We start from the raw sequence: 20,829 nt of genomic DNA on the forward strand, positions 1-20,829 counted from the left end.
TTTTTTTTTAGGGGAAGAGAAGGGAAAAATGGGGGGGGGGGGGGGGGAATCAAAGCTATCTGCACACCCATAGGAAACCAACTTTTCAAAATTATTGGGGGGGGGGGGGGGTGCTAAGTCCAGTGGAAATAACCCTTCCTTGGACACATACAAGGCCTTTTCTCAATATTGAGGGTGCTTCAAGCACCCACAGAGTCGGCTCCTATGTGCATACCCATCACTGGGCTTCTTTTTTTTAACTCTTATGCCAGTTGCACTACAATCACTATTGGGAAACTAATGCAAGGAAATCCGGAGCTTATGAGGTGTAGGGCAGCTGGTAGCAGTGCTGCAGCAGGCACGCCCTGCGAGGGACAGAGCAGAACAGCCATGAGCCACCCCACTCCCGAGACTAATACCCCACCGATCAGTCCAACCCAACGCACGAGCAGGCCAGTCTCATTTCATGAACGTCCATCAAGCACAGTTTTTCCCAGCTCCAGCGCGGGTGACAGGTAAGCTGCGAAGAGACTCCCCGCAGCGCACTAACGCGCTTCCTCCTCGCCTCGCAAAGCCGTTCCCTTCCCCCTTCCCTTCCAAGAGCAGCGCAAAGGAACCTCAAGAGAAGAGTAAGAGCGGAAAAGCCCCCGGGGAGCCTGACAGAGCACATTCACCCAGCACAGAGGAAGGCCGCGCTCCGGCACCAGGAAACTTTGACACCTCTCAGCCTCACTCCAGGGACCGAGCCCGAGGTTTCCGGCCGAAAACCAGCGCCAGCTCCATCCCCCCAGGGGAAACCGCGCGCCCGCAAGGCGGCCCCTCCTTGCTTCCGCTCGCTTTTTGTCCCTTTTCAGCCCATCTCTTTCTTGCAGCTCACCCGAGCCCGTGGTCGTCGCCATCTTGCGTCGCTGTGGCCCAGCTCCGGCCTCCTCCTGATTCTCCGCCCCTTTCCGTGACGAAACCGCGCTGCGGAAACGCCGCCGGCCGAGGGAGCGACCGCGCGCGCGCGCGCGCGCGCACGCACGCACGCCGGCCGGGGCCGTCGAAAGTTGCGTTAGCGGGAGCAGCGGTTTCAGTGGGCGTGGACACGCCGGTGTACGTCAGAAGTGGGCGTGGCTTTGTGAAAGTCTGACAAGTCGTGTTTTTTTCAACATGGAAATGCTAGTGGCTATTGCAGGGAACTTATACGTACACATGCGGTCCCTGCCTGGACCCTAAATATTTTCCGCCAAAATCGTTTTACCCACACTAGCCCACTCCTCAAGTCACTTCACTGGCTCCCTGTCCGCTTCCAGGTACAGTTCAAACTTCTCTTACTGACCTTTAAATGCATCCATTCTGCACCCCCCCCCCCCCCCCCCCCCCATTACCTCTTCTCTGTCATCTCTCCCTACATTCCTCCCCATAAACTCCGCTCGCTGGACAAATCTCTCTTGTCGTTCCCCTTCTGCTCCACTGCTAATTCCAGACTTCGTTCCTTTTCCCTCGCGGCACCTTATGCCTGGAATGGACTTCCTGAGCCTGTACGCCTAGCTCCATCTCTACCTGTTTTCAAATCTATGCTGAAACCCCACCTTTTCACCACTGCTTTTAGCTCCTAACCACTACTCAGGGCCGGTCCTAGGGTTTCTGGAGCCCTCCTGCAGCCTATTAGTCAGCGCCCCTACCCATCCAGGGGCGGGATCACTATGGCTCCGCCCCTACAGTAGTCACACCCCTTTTACTAGCCATGGCATCATTGAAAATATTACACCTGTCTTCCCTTCCCTCCTCTCCATCCATCCATCTATCCATGTCCAACAATTCTCTCCCTGCCCTCCCCTCCATCCACCCATGAGCAGCAACTCCCCTGCCCTCCATCCATCTATCCATCCATATCCAGCAATTCTCCTCTCCCCAGCTTCCCCTCTCCATCCATCCATATCCAGCAATTCTCCTCTCTCTCCCCTGCCCTCCCCTCCATGTCCAGCAATTTCTTCTCTCTCCCGGGGCCCTGTCCTCCCATCCATGTCCATCTTTGTCCATCGATGCTCCTCTCTCCCCTTCCTTCCTCCATCCATCCATCCATATCCAGCAATTCTCCTCCCTCCCTTCCCCTCCATGTCCAGCAATTTCTCCTCTCTCCCTGGGCCCTACCCTCCCATCCATGTCCATCGATCAATGCTCCTCTCTCCCCTGCCCTCCCGCTCCCATGTCCACCCGCCCGCCCTCTTCTCTGGTTTAAATCTTGTGTTTACATTTACCTCCGATGTCGCAGCAGCTGCACAGCGTCAGTGAAAGTGCTGCTGCCGATGTCTCCCAGCCTTCCCTTCACGTGTTCGTTCCCTCAGTGTCCCGCCTTCTTCTGACATTTCCTTGCGAGGGTGGGACACTGAGAGGGAACGAACGAAGGGAAAGCTAGAGACATCGGGCAGCAGCGCTTTCACTGACGCTGCACAGCTGCTGTGACGTCGGAGGTAAATTTAAATACAAGATTTAAATGCCCCAGGGCGGCGCGGGTACTGGAGCAGGAAACCGAAGGCAGGGCTGCTGTCGGGGTCCGGGAGCTGAGGTAAGCGGCGAGGGTAAACATGGCGTGGTGGCGCCCTCTAGAGGTCGGCGCCCTCCTGCCATGCTTACCTCGCTTACTGGGTTGGACCGGCCCTGCCACTACTCAATTCCCCTATCCTTGTTCCTTCTCACCCAGTACTTTCCTCACCCTTAATTGTCTTGTCTGTCTGTATTTTAGACTGTAAGCTCTATCGAGCAGGGACTGTCTCTCTGTGTCAGGTGTTCAGCACTGCGTGCATCTGGTAGCGCTATACAAATATAATAATAATAAAATATTACTTTTTCACAGTGATCTGTACTTCTTGATACACCACTCTTCAACTTAGTGGATTTCTATTGAACCCAGTTATAGCTGCTGCTACCGAGGTAAATATTAATAAATAAAATATAAAGAAAGAAAAGGCTCATAGTCCAAATGCTGTTCTAAAAAAAAAAGCAATGCTATGGACTTGGAAAAAAAACCTCTCTCATTCCGTTCACATCCTGAAGCTTGCTGTTGCATGCTTTTCTTGCACATCAGATCTGTTTCCCAGTGTGGTTAGGTGTTCCCTCATTCTAGCTAGTTGCATTAATGTATTCTGGCCAACCAGGAGATGCAGTGACACAATGAGGGCAGGTTGGGAGACGGGGATAAGTAAACACAATACAAATTACCCCTCCTTGGGCCCAACGAAGGCGCTTGCTCGAATAGCTATAGTTACCGGTATATAATTTTTTTTTTTTGGGGGGGGGAGGGGTCTATTAGGAATAAGGGACCATCTTGTCTATCTAAACTACTTACGGAGCCCTGGTACTGTGCCAGAGCCGGTGGTGGGCGGCAGGGCTGGTGGTTGGGAGGCGGGGATAGTGCTGGGCAGACTTATACGGTCTGTGCCCTGAAGAGGACAGGTACAAAGCAAAGTAGGGTGGAGGAGTGGCCTAGTGGTTAGGGTGGTGGACTTTGGTCCTGAGGAACTGAGTTCGATTCCCGGCACAGGCAGCTCCTTGTGACTCTGGGCAAGTCACTTAACCCTCTGAAGCCGCATTGAGCCTGCCATGAGTGGGATAGCGTGGGGTACAAATGTAACAAAAATAAATAAAATATACACAAAAAGTAGCACATATGAGTTTATCTTGTTGGGCAGACTGGATGGACCATGCAGGTCTTTTTCTGCCGTCATCTACTAAGTTACATAGAGGCATATTTTCAAAGCACTTAGCCTTCCAAAGTAAAATAAGCCTCTATGTAAACTACTTACAGAGCCCTGGTACTCTTAGACGTTTCAGGATTGCAGTGAGTTTTCTTGGGCATGAACAAAGTTACTACAGTGATTACAATAATAAGAAACAATTTACAGAATAGCAACAGTAAAACAAATTACTACAGGCAGGACTATGGCAAGGCCTAGGCCCTGGTACTACCCTAGTTACACTTTTCCCCCCAAGAGGGGCATGGCTGAATAATTTCTAGGTCTAAGCTCTCATCTGTGTGATTCACATGAAGTTAGGTATTTGAGTAGCATCTAACAATTTTTTTTTATTTTTGTTACATTTATACCCTACGCTTTCCCACTCATGGCAGGCTCAATGCAGCTTACATGGGGCAATGGAGGGTTAAGTGACTTGCCCAGTCACAACAAGCTGCCTGTGCCTGAAGTGGGAATCGAACTCAGTTCCTCAGGACCAAAGTCCACCACCCTAACCACTAGGCCACTCCTCCACTGTTGTTACTATTTGAGATTCTACATGGATGTTGCTATTCCACTAGCAACATTCCATGTAGAAGTCGAAGTCAGCCCTTGCAGATCACCAATGTGGCCACGCAGGCTTCTGCTTCTGTGAGTCTGACGTCCTGCACATCAGACTCACAGAAACAGAAGCCTGCGCAGCCTTCTACATGGAATGTTGCTAGTGGAATAGCAACATTCCATGTAGAATCTCCAATAGTATCTATTTTATTTTTCTTACATTTGTACCCTGCGCTTTCCCACTCATGGCAGGCTCAATGCAGCTTACATGGGGCAATGGAGGGTTAAGTGACTTGCCCAGAGTCACAAGAAGCTGCCTGTGCCTGAAGTGGGAATCAAACTCAGTTCCTCAGGACCAAAGTCCACCACCCTAACCACTAGGCCACTCCTCCACTCAATTGAGTCAATGAACACCACCACAGTAGTAATGGTCCAAGGCACATTACCTTTGGTGTTGCTACCCATTGGCAGGTTGAGCTGTAGGTAGTTGAGGTCAGGGGATTAGGGGTGGTGTTGCACAGTAGGTTTTCAACATCTGGACTGTGAGTGGGGTGGTGGTTCATTTGGTTTTGTAGCATTATTCTCTGCCTTAGAATAAACCTGGTACTAGAGGTAGAACCTATTACAGAATCTTAGTTACATACACCACTAAGATAGAACTGCTCACTAAACATAACTTATAGGACAAACATGCCTTTGCTTCACACATGTATAAGGGTATTACAATCAACATCACTTCCTATTTTAAATATAATTTGTAAACACTTGCATGCAGAACTGCTGCAATCCTTTGTATAGTAGTAGTAATACTAATTTATTAAAGCAATAGCTATCTCCCTTTTTACCTCTGATTGAATTGATGCATAGATATGGTCATTTTAATATTGTTTTACACTGGTAACAGAATTGTAAATGTTATTTTATGTCCATCAGTACCAGTGTGTTTGTTCTAGTGAAAAAGGTGCCGGTACGCAAATGCCAAGCCACCCTTCAAGGGTGGGGTGATCACTGAGAGACCCACCCCTCAATAGCCAGGGCCCCTGCAACCAGTCACAGTTGTACCCAAGAATTCTAGTAGGTATTATTAATTTTCCTTCTCCATTCTGAGTGAGTTTATAATATTCTCCAAAATCAGAAAATTAAAAAAATGATAGAAAATGAAATAAAATAAAGAAATAGAAGTCCTGCTCCTCTTTCATGCATACAAGTTCTTCATCCCCTAAGTGTACCGTTCCCTCAGGTTTTTGCAGCCCAAATGCATGACCCTGCATTTTTTAGCATTAAATTTTGGCTGTCAAATTCCATACCATTCCTCTAGCTTCGCTGTGTCCTTCCTCATGTTATCCACACCATCAGTGCAATTTCTGGTATCCTCCACAAAGAGGTAAACCTTATCAGGCAGCACTTCAGCAATATCATTATTATTACACTTGTATCCCACATTTTCCCACCTATTTGCAGGCTTACAAAAATGTTAAAAAGAACCCCTGGTTCTTTTCATCAGCATGAGCTCCATTTACCACTACCCTCTGTTGCATTCCACTCAACCAGCTCTCAACCCAGTAAGTCAACTTATGGCCCATACCAAGGGCACTCAGTTTATTTGTCTTCTATTCTATACTAGCAGTTAAGCCTGTTAAAACGGGTGAGTATTGGTATGTTCTATTTTGATGTCTCCCTCCCAGCTCCAAGGCCCCATTCCCTCCCCTCCAAGCTGCAAGGCCCCCCGCCCTCCCTCCTTCCCTGCCAGCTCCAAGGCCCCCTCCGGAAGTCAGGAGGAGGGCCTTGGAGCTGGCAGGGAAGGAGGGAGGGCGGGGGGCCTTGCAGCTTGGAGGGGAGGGGAGAGGAGGGGGAGGGGAGAGGAGTCCAGCAAACTCCCTGCCAGCTCCAAGGCCCTCTGTCCCTCCCTCCCCGTTCTAAGGCCGGCCCTCCCAGCCAGCTCCAAGGCCCCCCTCCATCCATCCCTCCCAGCTCCAAGGCCCCCCTTCCTTCTGAGACCTCCCATGTCCAGCATTGCTCCTGCCCTCCCCCCCGAGGTCGTCGCTGCCGCCCCTCCCCCCTGAGGTCACGCCGCCCCCTCCACCCGGGCCGGGCCCTCTCCTGTCCATTAAACGTACAGCGCCTCACCTCCGAAACCGCAGCAGGCAGATCGCCTCCCGTCGGCCTTCCTTCCCTGCCTGTGTCCCGTCCTCGTGTGACGCAATGTCGGCGAGGGCGGAACACAGGCAGGGAAGGAAGGCCGACCGGAGCTGATCTGACTGCTGCGGTTTCGGCGCTGTAAGTTAAATGGAGAAGAGAGGGCCCGGCCCGGGTGGAGGGGGTCCGGTGGTGACCTCGGGGGGGGGGGGGGGAAGGAAAGCGGTAGCGGTGACCTCGGGGGGGGCGGGGGGTGTGGTAGCGACCTCAGTGGTTCCCTCCCTCCCCTTCCGTGTGGTGCACACCTTAGTGCAGTTTCCCTCTCTGTTCCGTCATCACGTCTTGACGTGGGGGCGAGACAGAGAGGGAAGTCTCTACTGCGCATTTGCAGGAGGTGAGTCGGTCACTTGCCCTTTATATGTTTGATAGAACCATGTCAAAGGCTTTGCTAAAATTTAAAAACACCACATCTAGTGCTCTCCCTCTGGTCTCCAAAGAAATTATTCAGATTTGTCTGACAATACTTGCATCTGGTGCAACCATTTTTGCTGCAGGCCCTGTAATCCATTGGCTTCCAAAAGGTTTACTGATCTGCTACTAACAACCAGGACCCCATTATGTGTCCAAATATTCTCCAATACCTGTATACTCTCTCAGCTCATCATGTGCTGTTCCAGCTTCCATTGTACCTAAATACACTAGAGGCTACATTCATGTTGAAATCACCAGTTCCTTGGGATTGGAAGGTTATCCTTTCATGAAGTTATCATTTAAGCTGATAGAATCCGAATGACCTAATATGGAAAGAACTTTTTCTAGTGGCAGTTACTTTGGCTAGAAGAATTAGAATTACCTTATATGGTAGTTAAGCCCCACCCAGTGCATCCCAGGATGACCAGGAAGGGCAATACCATTTTGAGGACTGCCCAGCAGGAGGAGGGAGTAGGACTCCTTCCCTCCACCTTCTTCCAGATAGGCCACTGGAGGGGGGGGGGGGGGGTGCCTTGTAGGGGTCCCACTGGAGCTCCAGGGTTTAGTCCTTTGGGGGGTCCCACTGGACCACCAAGGTTAAGTCCTTTGGGGGGGTCAGGGGTCCACTGGACCACCAGGCCTTAGGTTTGACAGTCAGGGCTCCCTATTCCTCACCTGCTTGGCACAACCCTAACGCCAGCTCTGAGCTGGCATAGAGTTTGCCACAGGAGGAGCACCCTTGTTTGGGACACTGCCTGCTGAGCATTGGAGGAATGTGGGAGGCCCCGTTTTGCGTGCATGCTCAATAGACCCATAGCTAGTGAGCTCATTGTTTGACACATTGGAGCCGACTCTGTGGGTGCTTGAGCACCCACAATATTGAGAAATTTCCTTGGATGTGTCCAGGGAGGGGTTATTTCCATTGGGCTTAGCACGCCAATAATTTTGAAAAGTTGGCTCCTATGGTTTGACACACTCGTTGGCTGTCAGCATTCAGTGCGAGCAAATGCGGGCGGCTAGTCTGGCACTAATGGCATCTAGTTCCCAGATTTGGTTCTGAGCATCGAGGCCTCAGTGCCGAAGTACTGAGCCAGTGATTCCTAAAGCTGGACCTGAAGGCTCCCCAGCCAGTCAAGTTTTCAGGATATCCATAATGCATATTCATGGGAAAGATCTGCATGCATTACCTCCACTGCATGCAAATCTCTCATGAATATTCATTCTGGATAGCCTGAAAAACTGACTGGCTGGCTCGGGTGCCTCCAGGATCAGGTTTGGGTACTACTGTACTGAGCAGTCTGTCTTTGTGATCTAATGAACTCTCACCTCTTCATGTGAACAAGTTGCTTTTCAACAGAGCATTTATCTAAGAAACTGGAGTAACCCTCAGCATAGAAGTCACCCACTTGTATGTCTATTCTAATCATGCTTGTCAACAGAGAAAACAAACATTGCTTACCTGCAACAGGATGTACTTTACATTGAGGGACCTGCTGCACACACAGGAAGGGGCCGTATGCTCAGATCTTTACGCTGTTCTGAGCTCTGGAAGAGCTGGTTCTAATCTGGGGCAAGGTATCACTACCCACTTGTGTGCCTGATTTTATTTATTACATTTGTATCCCACATTTCCCCACCTATTTGTAGGCTCAATGTAGCTTACATAGTACTGGAGAGGCGTTTGCAGACTCCGGTGTGAACAAATACAATGTGATGTTGTGGTAGGATAAAGTTCATGTGGCACAACCACATTAGGGCATCGTCTAATGGAAAATTTGTGTTATGTCCATTACGTTCTTTCTGCTGTCAACAGAGAACACTTGTTACAGGTAAGCACCTTTGCTTTCCTTAGTGTAGACCCATGATTGCTTTGTGGAACTTTTTAAACCTTTGTCCATAAGGCCAACACATTTCTACGAGTCTTTCAATTTAATTCACTGTAATCTATTAGCACAGCAACTACCAAATAATATTTTTTGGCTGAAACAGAAGTGAGGAAGGAAGTGCTGAAATGAATAAATGGAAAAGCACCTCCAGCAGATTTTGCTTTCTGTTTATGACACAAGCTTTCTTCTATTTCTTTGGTATTCAGCTCAGTGAGCACCAGAGCTCAAATCTGGTACTATGGGCTATACAATGAATTCCACCCCCCCACCATTATTTACATTCCCTCCCAATGCATTTTAGGCAAGCCATTGTAGTGGTAGTCCTAGGTTGAAGGTTACACACCACAACACATTCTGGAATCCAGCCACTAGATGTCATCATTGCACAAAAACTGAATCCTTTCCCTAAGGGGAACGAACACACTGCTTCTACAACAGACCCAGGACACCCAAGACCTGAACTGCATGCCTGATCTCCCAGTCACAAATCAGACAGGCAGCACAGTCTTGGGGGGGGGGGGGGGGGGAGGAAGGAGAGGTGCAGTCACTCAAGCCTGTGTGACTGCACCTCTTTCCCCCCCCCCCCCCGTCCTCCTCCCCTCCAGACTATGTGCTGACTGCGTCACAAGGGAGGGGGCTCAGAGAGGATGCTGGACTGCCGGGGGAGGGAGGATACCAGAGGGGGCCCACAGACCCAGTACATACCAGTGAGAGCGGGTGGTGGGTAGACAGCAGCAGGCAGGAACAGATGGGCAGGCAGCAACAGCAAGGGTTCCTGTAGGGTGCACACGCTGATATACAGCGTGCTCCCCAATAGCAGCATTCCTCACTGGCTCTCTGGGCAAAAAGCCAATCAGGCGCCTTCGGGCCATACAGCCAGTGAAAATGTGGGCTGGAACGAGAAGAGGAAGGGAAGGAGAAAGTAACGGCCACATGGGGAAAAGACAAGGTAACTTGGGGAGATAAATTTTATGATTTACAGTAGTAGTAATTTTATTAACTAAGATTAATAAATATCATAACATGCAGCCTTAAAAATTTACTTTTCCCCTATATGATTCCCTAATGTTTGTTTGTTCCACATGAACCTTATTCTACCATAACATCACTGTGTAACTGTTTATACTGGAATTGCCGAACGCCCCTACGGTATTATTGTAAGCCACATTGAACCTGCAAATAGGTGGGAAAATGTGGGATACAAATGTAATAAATAAACCCTGAACACTACAGAGCATGGCAACTAAGCACCCAAGCCAGACCATATTTTGCTTTTTATTTCTTTGTTTCATTAATGGCAGAAGAGAGTAAGAATACTTCACTTTATTATTGCCAGTTCTTGCTATAGAATTTCAATTTGTGCTTTTGAATGCTAGAAGCATTACTTGCAAGATCATCATATGCTTTTTATGCATGAAAGAACATTAATGAAATGGGTTACAACTATAATTAGTAAATGTAAGAAGGCGACTACCAAAACGTATAAATCATTCATATCTCAGGGGTCGATGCACAAAGCTACCGCGAGTGTAAATGTGCACCGGGTTTGCACACACATATATGTGCCGAATGCTCAGAAAGCTCAAGGGGAGGTGTTAAAATGTGTGCAGTACAGATGGCCGCAAACTGTATTTAAATGGATGTTAATGAGATCAATAAGCATTCCTTCGCAATGCACAAACAAAAGAACTGTAATGAATAAAAGGAAATGATGGTCCATAACGCTGAAAACATAGGTGGTTTTCAGGAGAGGATTTCTTATCAATTTTTTTTTTTTTACATAATGCGTGTCTGAGCAAAAAAGTGAAAATAAAATTACACATCCTCGACTGTTCTGTGCCTAAATATCAGCCTTGCAAAAATTCCATGTGCAGAGATGCGAATATATAAGCTCTGAAGAAATCAGCACCGATGTATTTTATTCAATCACTCATTTGCATATTTATATACCAGTCTAGGTAGTACATTGCACTACTGTTGTACCTGGGGCAACGAAAGTTTAGGTGACTTGCCCAGGGTCATACGGAGCTGCAGAGGGAACTGAACCTGGTTCCCCCAGGATCTCAACCCACTGCTGACCATCAGGTAGCACCGGGAGCCGAACCCAGTTCCCCATGTCCACAACCCGCTACACTATTAGACTACTCCTCCACTGGTACTTCCGTTTTTTTCTGAGTATGCTACACATGACTTATATTCTGTAATATCTCCATTTGGATTCATTGCGGATTACAATCAAGGAAAAGAAGTACCCTAGTCAGATGAAATTACATTACATAAAAAAATCAGAAAAACATAGTAGACAGAAATTAGACCTAAATTAGCAGAGAAAAATAAAATCAGACCTAAATGAATCTACAAAAAACAGCCAAAAACATATGAGCTTTCAGGCATTTCCTAAATAAGAGATAAAACAAAGTCGATCTTACAAAATTTGGCAGCCCACTCCAAACTTTAGCGGCTAGATACGTGAAAGAAGAATCCAAGAGCCACGCTTACTGCAAAACCTTCGTGTGCATGTGTCGACTACATTCCTCACCCCGCTTTCCCTTCAATAGTGCAATTTTACCACACATAAAATTTGTATTCAATTTGCTTCGAGCATCACAGCACTAATTTTTTTGTGCATTACTGTTGTGTTGTTGGCCCATCTGCATGGGGCTTTTGTGTCTGGCTTGGAGTATTGACCCCTCAATGATTTTAAGTCTGTGTACTTAAAAAAAAAAAAAAAAGTAGTTAAATGTCACCAGCCTCTTACCACACAAAAGCAGTGGCTCCAAAGATTCAAAAATACAAATATTTCTAGTTCCAAAACTTAACACTTCAGGGCTAGCCAGTAACAATGTGAGAACAGTTATTAGTATAACCCAGGGGTAGGCAACTCCGGTCCTCGAGAGCCGCAGGCAGGTCAGGTTTTCAGGATATCCACAATGAATATGCAGGAGATAGATTTGCATACCATGGAGGCAGTGCTTGCAAATCTATCTCCTGCATATTCATTGCGGATATCCTGAAACCCTGACCTGCCTGCGGCTCTCGAGGACCGGAGTTGCCTACTCCTGGTATAACCAAAAACACTGGCCCGATGTAAATATCTTCATGTTTCTGGATTGGCAGAGGGGCTGCTGTTTACATTTGATGCTCTGCATTGAGCTGGAGGTGAAAGCATTCCCCTCCCCCAATGCTGTGCATATCTGTGGAAAGCACCATTTTTCTTTAAGAATATTCAACTGCAGTTTTAGACCCAGCACATAAATACATTTCTGAATTTGTAGGTCACTACTTCTAAGATTAGGCAGAATATATATAATTTACTTGGAGTACTGGGTGCTGAACTGTGGAATGACCTTTTGAACTACATCAAACAGTAGATGTACATTTTGATTTCTACAGACTTTGGGCGAGAACCCAACATAAGGAGAAGTTCAGTTCAAACACAACCTGGTAGTGGAAATGAAGACCAATGTTTGTCACCAGCTATGCTGGACAGGCATGGCACTGGATATTTTAATATAAAGACAGTCCTTTTCAGAACTGCAAACTCAGTAATGCTCATATGTGTTCATTTCACTGCTGTTCCACCTTCATTTGACAAGATTTTGACAGACACAGTTAATATTGACAAGGTTTTTTTTTGTTTTTTTACTTTGTTATAAATATATACATTCAGAGAATCAAATTAATGTCTATTGCACAAAAAAAATGATTAAGGCTTTATAATATTCACAGAAACAAAACAAGCACCTTAAAAACACCAACCTTTTAATATGTTCCTTCTAAAAACAGAAATTTGATATCTTTAACTCTTAAAACATACTAACTCCCTCCAAGCGTTCAGTTCTAGCATGTCCATTCTGATCGATCTTATTCAACAATGGGAAAGATCTTTGCCATTGCGATTCTCGAATGAGTGTATATCAGCATCTGAATGATCTATGGCAAGCATCAAAGGATGGAATGTCTAACTCAGTGCCTGTACGCTCTGGGAACAGAAATTGTTTCTGGATGTTTACGCGCCATATGGGGGCACTTGCAAAAGTAATATCCCATTGCACATCAAGAAGAACAGACCACACAGTAGAAAGGAAACTGTTCCACTGCTAAACTCATTGCAAGAGACACAGAGATCCCATCTGGTTGGTCTGTATGCAGTTTCCATGCACTGTATAGTAAAAGATTCAACGCTTTTTCGTAGCCTTCATTCTCTTCATAAAATATCAAGCTATTTCTAAATAGTAAATTAATGTTGATACAACAAATGCTCATTGTTTCACCGATGCGCTTCCTCAGTGCACGTTACAAGGTGTTTCCTTTCTGTCTGGCTCATACGCTGGTCCTATAAGACTCCATAAGGTGAAATATTATCTAAGACATCAGCAAAAATAGTTAGAACTAAGAAGCTCAATACAAACTGAAAACTAAACTCTCTGTTCAAGTATTATTTTTAATAAGTTCCTTAATTGCAGTTAGGATGGTGTTAGCACTTTACTTTGTGCTTTATTGTCTAGAGTGTCTCATTAAGTCTTGTATTTGGCTGATGGCTTTTTAAATTAAGGTTGGCAACGAGTTACAGGATTCCAATAGGCTGGCAATGTTTCATTGGACTTTTTGAGCCCACTTCAAGTCATCAGATCTAGGTTTTTCTCCAGTCACTCGTTGAATAATGTCCTCTAAACACCTCCAAAATCCAATTTTCTCCAAGGGATAGTTTAACCAACCTTAAAAAAAGGAAAGAAGAAATAAAATCCCATAAGTGCCAAGCAGCCAATCAACAGAAAATAACTACAACAAAGCTTACGTTTACAGGTATTTTCTTTTTTTTTTTTTTTTTTTGGGGGGGGGGGGGGGGGGGGGAGGGGGAGGATGACAATCATTTTTACAAATCATTCTTCTGATCAGGCTATCCTATATGACCTCCCAGTGCAAGGACCACCAATACGTCAGGTATTCAGTACATCTCTAATGAATATGCATCCGTTTTCAATATATAACAAAACTTTATTTATTCAATATTTCTTTGACAAATTACACAATCTTAAAACCCACCTTATCCTTAGTGAGGATAAGGTGGGTTTTAAGATTGTGTAATTTGTCAAAGAAATATTGAATAAATAAAGTTTTTTTTATATATTGAAAAAGGCTAAAGTTACTAAGTAGAGGTAATATAGTAAATGTAACTTATTGAAGAAATTTCTCACAGGGGTAGAAAGGCAAAGAATATGCATGAGATGATTTGCATGCCCGCCCACTACTTCCACTATATGCAAATCTCTCTCTCTCTCCTGAAACCTCTGACCTGTTGTTGGCCCTCATACTGGGAGTGAAGACCAAGACTATAGGATTTCCTTTTACATATTTTAAGTTAGGAGAGGCGCAGGTCACACACGAGTAGTCAAAATCTGTAGATTGGAAATAAGGAAAGGGACAGCTGAATAGAAACTTTAGGGGCCCTCCCTAGGACATGTGTGTGTGCACGCACAGAGCTCCCTCCATTCTTTCCATCGTGGATCTAGTGAATAAGAGACGGTGCTATGCTACACCTCATTAGACTTCCATGCAGATGTACTTCACTTATCTACAAATCATCTATTTATAACCCACCTTTCTTCTATCATGAAGTGCAAATGGACAGATTTTTTTTAAATTATAGAATTACAGAATTTTTAATCCAAATTTAAACACACAGTCATAATAGGAAACAAAACAATGAAGGAAAAGAATTTCCAAAGTCCACCACTGGGAAGAAGACACCAGGTAAAGGAAAAATGCAAATTGAAACCCTCAGTAAGACTAGTCTTCCCTTTATGAACTTGTAGGCAGGAGAAACTAACTTGCTTCAAATACAAACTATTATTTTCTTTAGCATCCAAAATATCTTTCAATTGAGAAGGCAAAAATGAAACATATAACCTAGATTGTTTCTAATTTCACATTTCCTAGGAAACTTCAGAACCCCCCCCCCCCCCCCCTAAATTAAGGACCAATATCCACCAATATCCTAAGTCCCAAAGGACAAAAAATCTCATCTAATTTGCAATGTTGCTGGGGGTAAATCAGAAAATATATCATGCCCACGAAATAAAACAGAATATTTAAACTATAAGGAAAAAATCCTATCCCTGTCAGAAGAGTGAAGGAAGTAGCTACCAAGATGGCTATTTTTCAAATCTTACAGGGTTTCAACTCTGAACTGCTCTAAGACCACTTTGCTACATTTGGTCCAGTCTAACAGACTGAAAGAACAACCGATGCTAGCGTCACCGTTTCAAAAGGCAATTCAAATATCAGAAGATTTTCAGCTCTTTATTCCCTGTACTTGGAGTTAAAATATGGAACTCTCTACCTATTACCTTCACAACAGAAAACAGCTACCTTAGCTTCAGGAAGAGTCTAAAAACCTTTCTCTTCCCAAAGACTGCTTCATAACAATCCATTGACTTCTACCTCCTAGTATCATCCATTATCCTTTCCTATAATGTTTTGGTCTCATGCATTACAACAATGGTCTCTAATTGTTCTCATACTTCACACTAACATTATCAGCTTTTGTCTCACCTAGAATGTAAACCACACTGAACCCTGGAAATGGGATATTAGTGATATATAATAATTGATTTGATATTATGGGTCTCCACCACAGAAGTCTCTAATATAGTGGTCAAAGTCAGATCTCAAGGGGCATGAATAACATCAAATTCTTCCTCACTTCCTTTCAATCCCAGCAGAGGCAGAAACATCATAAACCTTAGATAAGTTATGTAAATCGGAATCTCCCAAAAGTAAAACACTAGTAAAATAAACCTTAAGCATTTTAGCAGCTGAAATTATCCAATTAAAGGGAAAATAACCTCAAATTATTACAGCAATAATTATTCTCAAGAACACCTCATTTAGATCTCAACGCCAATACTATCTTTTACCAAAACCCGATTAACCTCTTCCAACTGAGCAATTTTGTCTGCACATCTGCATAAGAACATAAGAGTAGCCACACTGGGTCAGACCAATGGTCCATCTAGCTCAGCATCCTGTTTTCCAAACAGCGGCCAAGCCAGGTCACAAGTACCTGGCAGAAACCCACATTGTGGCAACACTCCATACTACATATCACAGGGCAAGCAGTTGCTTCCCATGTCTGTCTCAATAGCAGACTATGGACTTTTCCTCCAGGAATGTGTCCAAACCTTTTTAAAACCCAGATACGCTAACTGCTGTTACCACATCCTCCGGCAAAGAGTTCCAGAGCTTATTCGTTGAGTGAAAAAAATATTTCCTCCTATTTGTTTTAAAGAATTTCCATGTAACTTCCTCAAGTGTCCCCTAGTCTTTATACTTTTGGAACAAGTAAAAAATCGATTTACTTCTACTCATTTTACATCACTCAGGATTTTATAGACCTCAATCATATCTCCCCTCATCAATCTCTTTTCCAAACTGAAAAGCCCTAATCTCTTTGGCTTTTCCTCATACGAGAGGAGTTCCATCCCCTTTTATCATTTTGGTCTCTCTTCTTTGAACCTTTTCTAATTCTGCTATATCTTTTTTGAGAAACGGCGACCAGAACTGAACGCAATACTCAAAGCGATACAAAGGCATTATAGTGTTTCCGGTCTTATTCACCATCCCTTTCCTAATAATTCCTAGCATCCAATTTGCTTTTTTGGCTGCCGCCATACACTCAGCAGAAGATTTCAGTGTATTATCTACAATGACACTCAGATCTTTTTCTTGATCGCTGACCCCCAAGGTGGACCCTAGCATCAGGTTAACTATGATTCGGATTATTCTTTCCAATGTGTATCACACCTTGCATTTGTCCACATTAAATTTCATCTGCTATTTGGATGCCAAGTCTTCCAATTTCCTAAGGTCTTCCTGCAATATTTCACAGTCTGCACATGTTTTAACAACCTTGAATAGTTTTGTATCCTCTCAAGGAGCATCCCTAATTGTACCCTTGTTAATCAAAATTGCACAATCTGATACCTGCCAGGAAGCCTTCTCAGGAGTAGCCTCCACATTCTACTACTACTTAACATTTCTAAAGTGCTACTAGGGTTATGCAGCGCTGTACAATTTTAAACGAGGAAGGACAATCCCTGCTCAAAAGAGCTTACAATCTAAAGGACAAGTATGTAGTCAATCAAATGGGGCAGTGTAGGTTTCCTGGATAGAGGTAAGTGGTTATGTGCCGAAAGCTACAGTGAAGAGGTAGGCTTTGAGTAAGGATTTGAAGATGGGCAGGGAGGGCGCATGGCTAACTCAAGACTACCTCTATTTCAGGAAGCAGATGAAAATCTGGCTCTTCTATCAAGCTTTTAACGGGTGTGATGATCGAGACTATCCACTCACTCCATATCTAGGCTAGCATGCCACACACCCTGTAACTGACAACAATTCCACGTACCTTATTCAAAAGTACATATATCCACTTTATCTCAATGCCTTTGTATTACTAATGTTGTCTATATTATATACTAGTAAAAAAGGCCCGTTTCTGACACAAATGAAACGGGCGCTAGCAAGGTTTTCCTCGGAGTGTGTGTGTTTGGGAGAGTGTATGTGAGAGTGAGTGTTTGAGAGTCAGAGTGAAAGTGTGAGTCCAATCCATGCTCCTCTGTCACCTGGCCCCTCCATTCATCCCTATCCAGCAATTCCCCTCTCTGCCTGAGGCCTGCCCTGCAATCCATATGCATCCATGGCCATCTGTCCCCTCCATTCATCCCTATCCAGCAATTCCCCTCTCCCTGAGTCCTGCCCTTCCAATCCATGCCCATCCATGCTCCTTTGTCACCTGGCCCCTCCATTTTTCCCTATCCAGCATTTCTCCTCTCTGCAATCCATATCCATCCATGGCCATCTGTCCCCTCCATTCATCCCTATCCAGCAATTCCCCTCTCCCTGAGTCCTGCCCTTCCAATCCATGCTCCTCTGTCACCTGGCCCCTCCATTCATCCCTATCCAGCAATTCCCCTCTCTGCCTGAGGCCTGCCCTGCAATCCGTATGCATCCATGGCCATCTGTCCCCTCCATTCATCCCTATCCAGCAATTCCCCTCTCCCTGAGTCCTGCCCTTCCAATCCATGCTCCTCTGTCACCTGGCCCCTCCATTCATCCCTATCCAGCAATTCCCCTCTCCCTGAGTCCTGCCCTCCCAATCCATGCTCCTCTGTCCCCTGCCGCCTCCATTCATCCTTTTCCAGCAAGTCCCCTGTCTCCCTTCCATGACCCCCCCTTGCATCCATGCTCCTCTCTCTCCCATGTCCCAGCCTGGGCCGCCCTCTTCTTCCCCCCCCCCCCTTCGCATCCATGGTGTCGTTTCTCCCCTGCCCTCCCGCTCCCATTGTTTTTCTTTTGTGGCCACCCTCTTCGCTCCCCCCAACATGGTTTTTATTTTTTTTTTCTTGTTTTTAAATTTACCTCTGTGGCGGTTCCGGCAGCGAAGCGTCAGGGAAGGAGGCGGTGCTCCCGACGTCTAGGTTTCCCTTCGCTGTGTTCCGCCTTCTTTTGACGTCATCCTTGACGTCAGAAGAAGGCGGAACACAGCGAAGGGAAGGCTAGACATTGAGAGCGCCGCCTCCTTCCCTGACGCTTCGCTGCCGAGCGTTGTGATTGGATGAGTGTCATTGCTCCGCCCTCGACGTCATCACGTTTGACGTGTGGGCGGGGCAGACACAATGCGATCTCACCCCCTTCACTTTTGGCTAACAGAGGCTTCATTCGAACGTTGGAGGTGCGTTTTATATAGAGAGATAATATAGGGAAAGGGGAAATGGGACTTGATATACCACCTTTCTGAGGTTTTTGCAACTACATTCAAAGCAGTTTACATATATTCAGGTACTTATTTTGTACCAGGGGCAATGGAAGGTTAAGTGACTTGCCCAGAGTCACAAGGAGCTGCAGTGGGAATCGAACTCAGTTCCCCAGGATCAAAGTCCACTGCACTAACCACTAGGCTATTCCTCCACTCCTAAATAATATGTTTACTCCTGGAAGAATTCTGTGCAAAATCTTTGAAAATTCTGTGCTATTTATTTGTAGTGTTTTTGCACAGAATTTCCCCATTTTAAGGCCCAAAAGTTCCTTTATTTCCCACCCTCCCCAATGGCACACTCACATTTCTCTGCCCCCCTCTCCTTGTACTCCTAGAGCTGGTACTCCTAGAGCTGGCTCTCCTCCTCTCCTGCAGAGATCACAGGGCAGGAGGAGGAAGTGAACCCATGCACCGGGGTCCCGTGATTCACAAAATGCTTATGTGAATCACCGGATCCCCACAGTTCATATAAACAGTCTGGTCTAAGCTGGCAGAGGAAGTGACCCAATGTGAAGTGGGTTTCAGCATCAGCGATTCCAAAACAAGCTTGTGCCACAAGCCTGCAAAACAAGGAGGAGGAAAAAAAAGTGCCATTTCTAAATTCTGTACTGCGTTGTTGGATGTACAGCCTACCACTGTAGCATTATATTATCTTTATGGTGTTTCAGCTTTACTACCGACACTGATCTGTAGTCACTAGAAGGGGTTGACTTCTTTTTACGAAGTTTTTAGGAGTCAGGGAAATCATTTTTGAGAGAAGCTAATTTTTTTTTCTTCCCCTCCATATAACTTGGTCTCTGAACCTGTTGCTACAGCAGTAGGCTGCCTTCCTGGTTCACAAATGCTAGTTCCCTTTTCACTGCCCAATGACTGCGCTACAGCAGCAGCCACCCCATAGTGGTACAAACCTTTTCAATGCTCACCAAACTATAAAAGCAGCTTACATTTATCAAAGCTTTTCCTCAAAATGAAGGCAGGATCCAATCAATCACATCAAAGTTACAATCAATGATCCTCTGTCCCACAAGATACTAAAACATACCTTGCGTGCACGTTCGTCTTGTGTACATACAACATGGATACACTGAAAATTCATCAATAAGGCCGACAGACGAGCAACAAGAGCCAGAGTTTGGCCAGAAGAAATAGAAATACAGTATGGTCTCAAATATCCAATAAACAGGACTGACCCTTCATCGGATAACTGAAATGTTGGATAATACAAATTAAAAAAAAACAACCCACAGCATAAATCCCTCAAACAATTCATAAACAAAGGCACAGATCTAAAACAAAGATTTTTAATAGAAACAAATGTGACATCACCAGGGAGTGTCAGATATTGCCGGATGATCGAATAATCAATAATACTGTACTGTAGATCAATCAGAAGGAAGTGTACCTTATTCCAAACTCCCAACTGGGTATATGTGGGCAACAAAAGTTTAAAGCTCAATTTCCCTGAGCAACAACAACAACAACAACAACAAGTCAAACTTTCTCCAAACTCATCTTAATCAAATTATTGGGTTGGCCAGCTCTCCATATTTGGAAAAACAAAATACGAAAGTGCAAAACCCCTAAGAGAAAAACTACACTGGCTTCCTCTCAAAGAATGTATCACGTTCAAGGTCTGCACTCTAGTTCATAAAATCATTCACGGAGACGCCCCGGCCTATATGTCAGACCTTGTTGACCTACCACCCAAGAATGCTAAAAGATCAGTCCGCACATTCCTTAATCTTCACTTCCCCAGCTGTAGAGGACTAAAATACAGGCTAACACATGCGTCCAGCTTTTCCTACATGAGCACGCAGTTGTGGAATGCACTGCCACTTAACTTAAAAACAATTTACGAATGAATTAACTTTCGTAAATCTCTGAAGACCTATCTCTTCAACAAGGCATACCACAATGATCAATAACAGACATTGTAACACATCACCACTCTACCTCATAATCTGACTGTTTTCTTACTATATCTGTTTGCTTAATTCAATGTCATCCATGTTCTCTATGTAACATCAATTGTATATTTTACTCTGGAATGGCGAATGCCATGACGGAACACTGTAAGCCACATTGAGCCTGCAAATAGGTGGGAAAATGTGGGATACAAATGCAATAAATAAATAAACAAACAAACAATCAAATCAAAGCAAATGCCAAGGAACTAAGCACATCTCAAAAGATCTGTCAGTGCTGGTCTCCTTCAGCTATGAGCATGTAAGCTGGAGCTCCAACAGAACATAACCTTCATATT

At 45.1% G+C, this 20,829-nt stretch overlaps 1 protein-coding gene across 4 annotated transcripts in view; it reads right to left on the bottom strand.

The window, feature by feature from the left end:
• LOC115459000 (ubiquitin-conjugating enzyme E2 variant 1) overlaps nt 1–20,829 on the bottom strand; it is an 83,533-nt gene that overhangs the window by 12,758 nt on the left and 49,946 nt on the right. Inside the window, exon 1 of one of the 4 annotated variants that reach the window (XM_030188862.1) lies at nt 857–928. The exons of 1 other annotated variant lie outside the window; for it this stretch is intronic. In XM_030188862.1, the coding sequence (XP_030044722.1) occupies nt 857–878 (22 nt within the window). In that variant the 5' untranslated portion in view covers nt 879–928. Of the gene's footprint in view, nt 1–856; nt 929–12,494; nt 13,468–20,829 lie in introns of those variants that run through there. 2 more of the 4 variants (XM_030188863.1, XM_030188861.1) reach the window with 2 other exon arrangements.

The sequence above is a fragment of the Microcaecilia unicolor genome, unplaced genomic scaffold (genome assembly GCF_901765095.1).
Source record: "Microcaecilia unicolor unplaced genomic scaffold, aMicUni1.1, whole genome shotgun sequence".
In the NCBI taxonomy this organism is placed as follows: domain Eukaryota; kingdom Metazoa; phylum Chordata; class Amphibia; order Gymnophiona; family Siphonopidae; genus Microcaecilia; species Microcaecilia unicolor.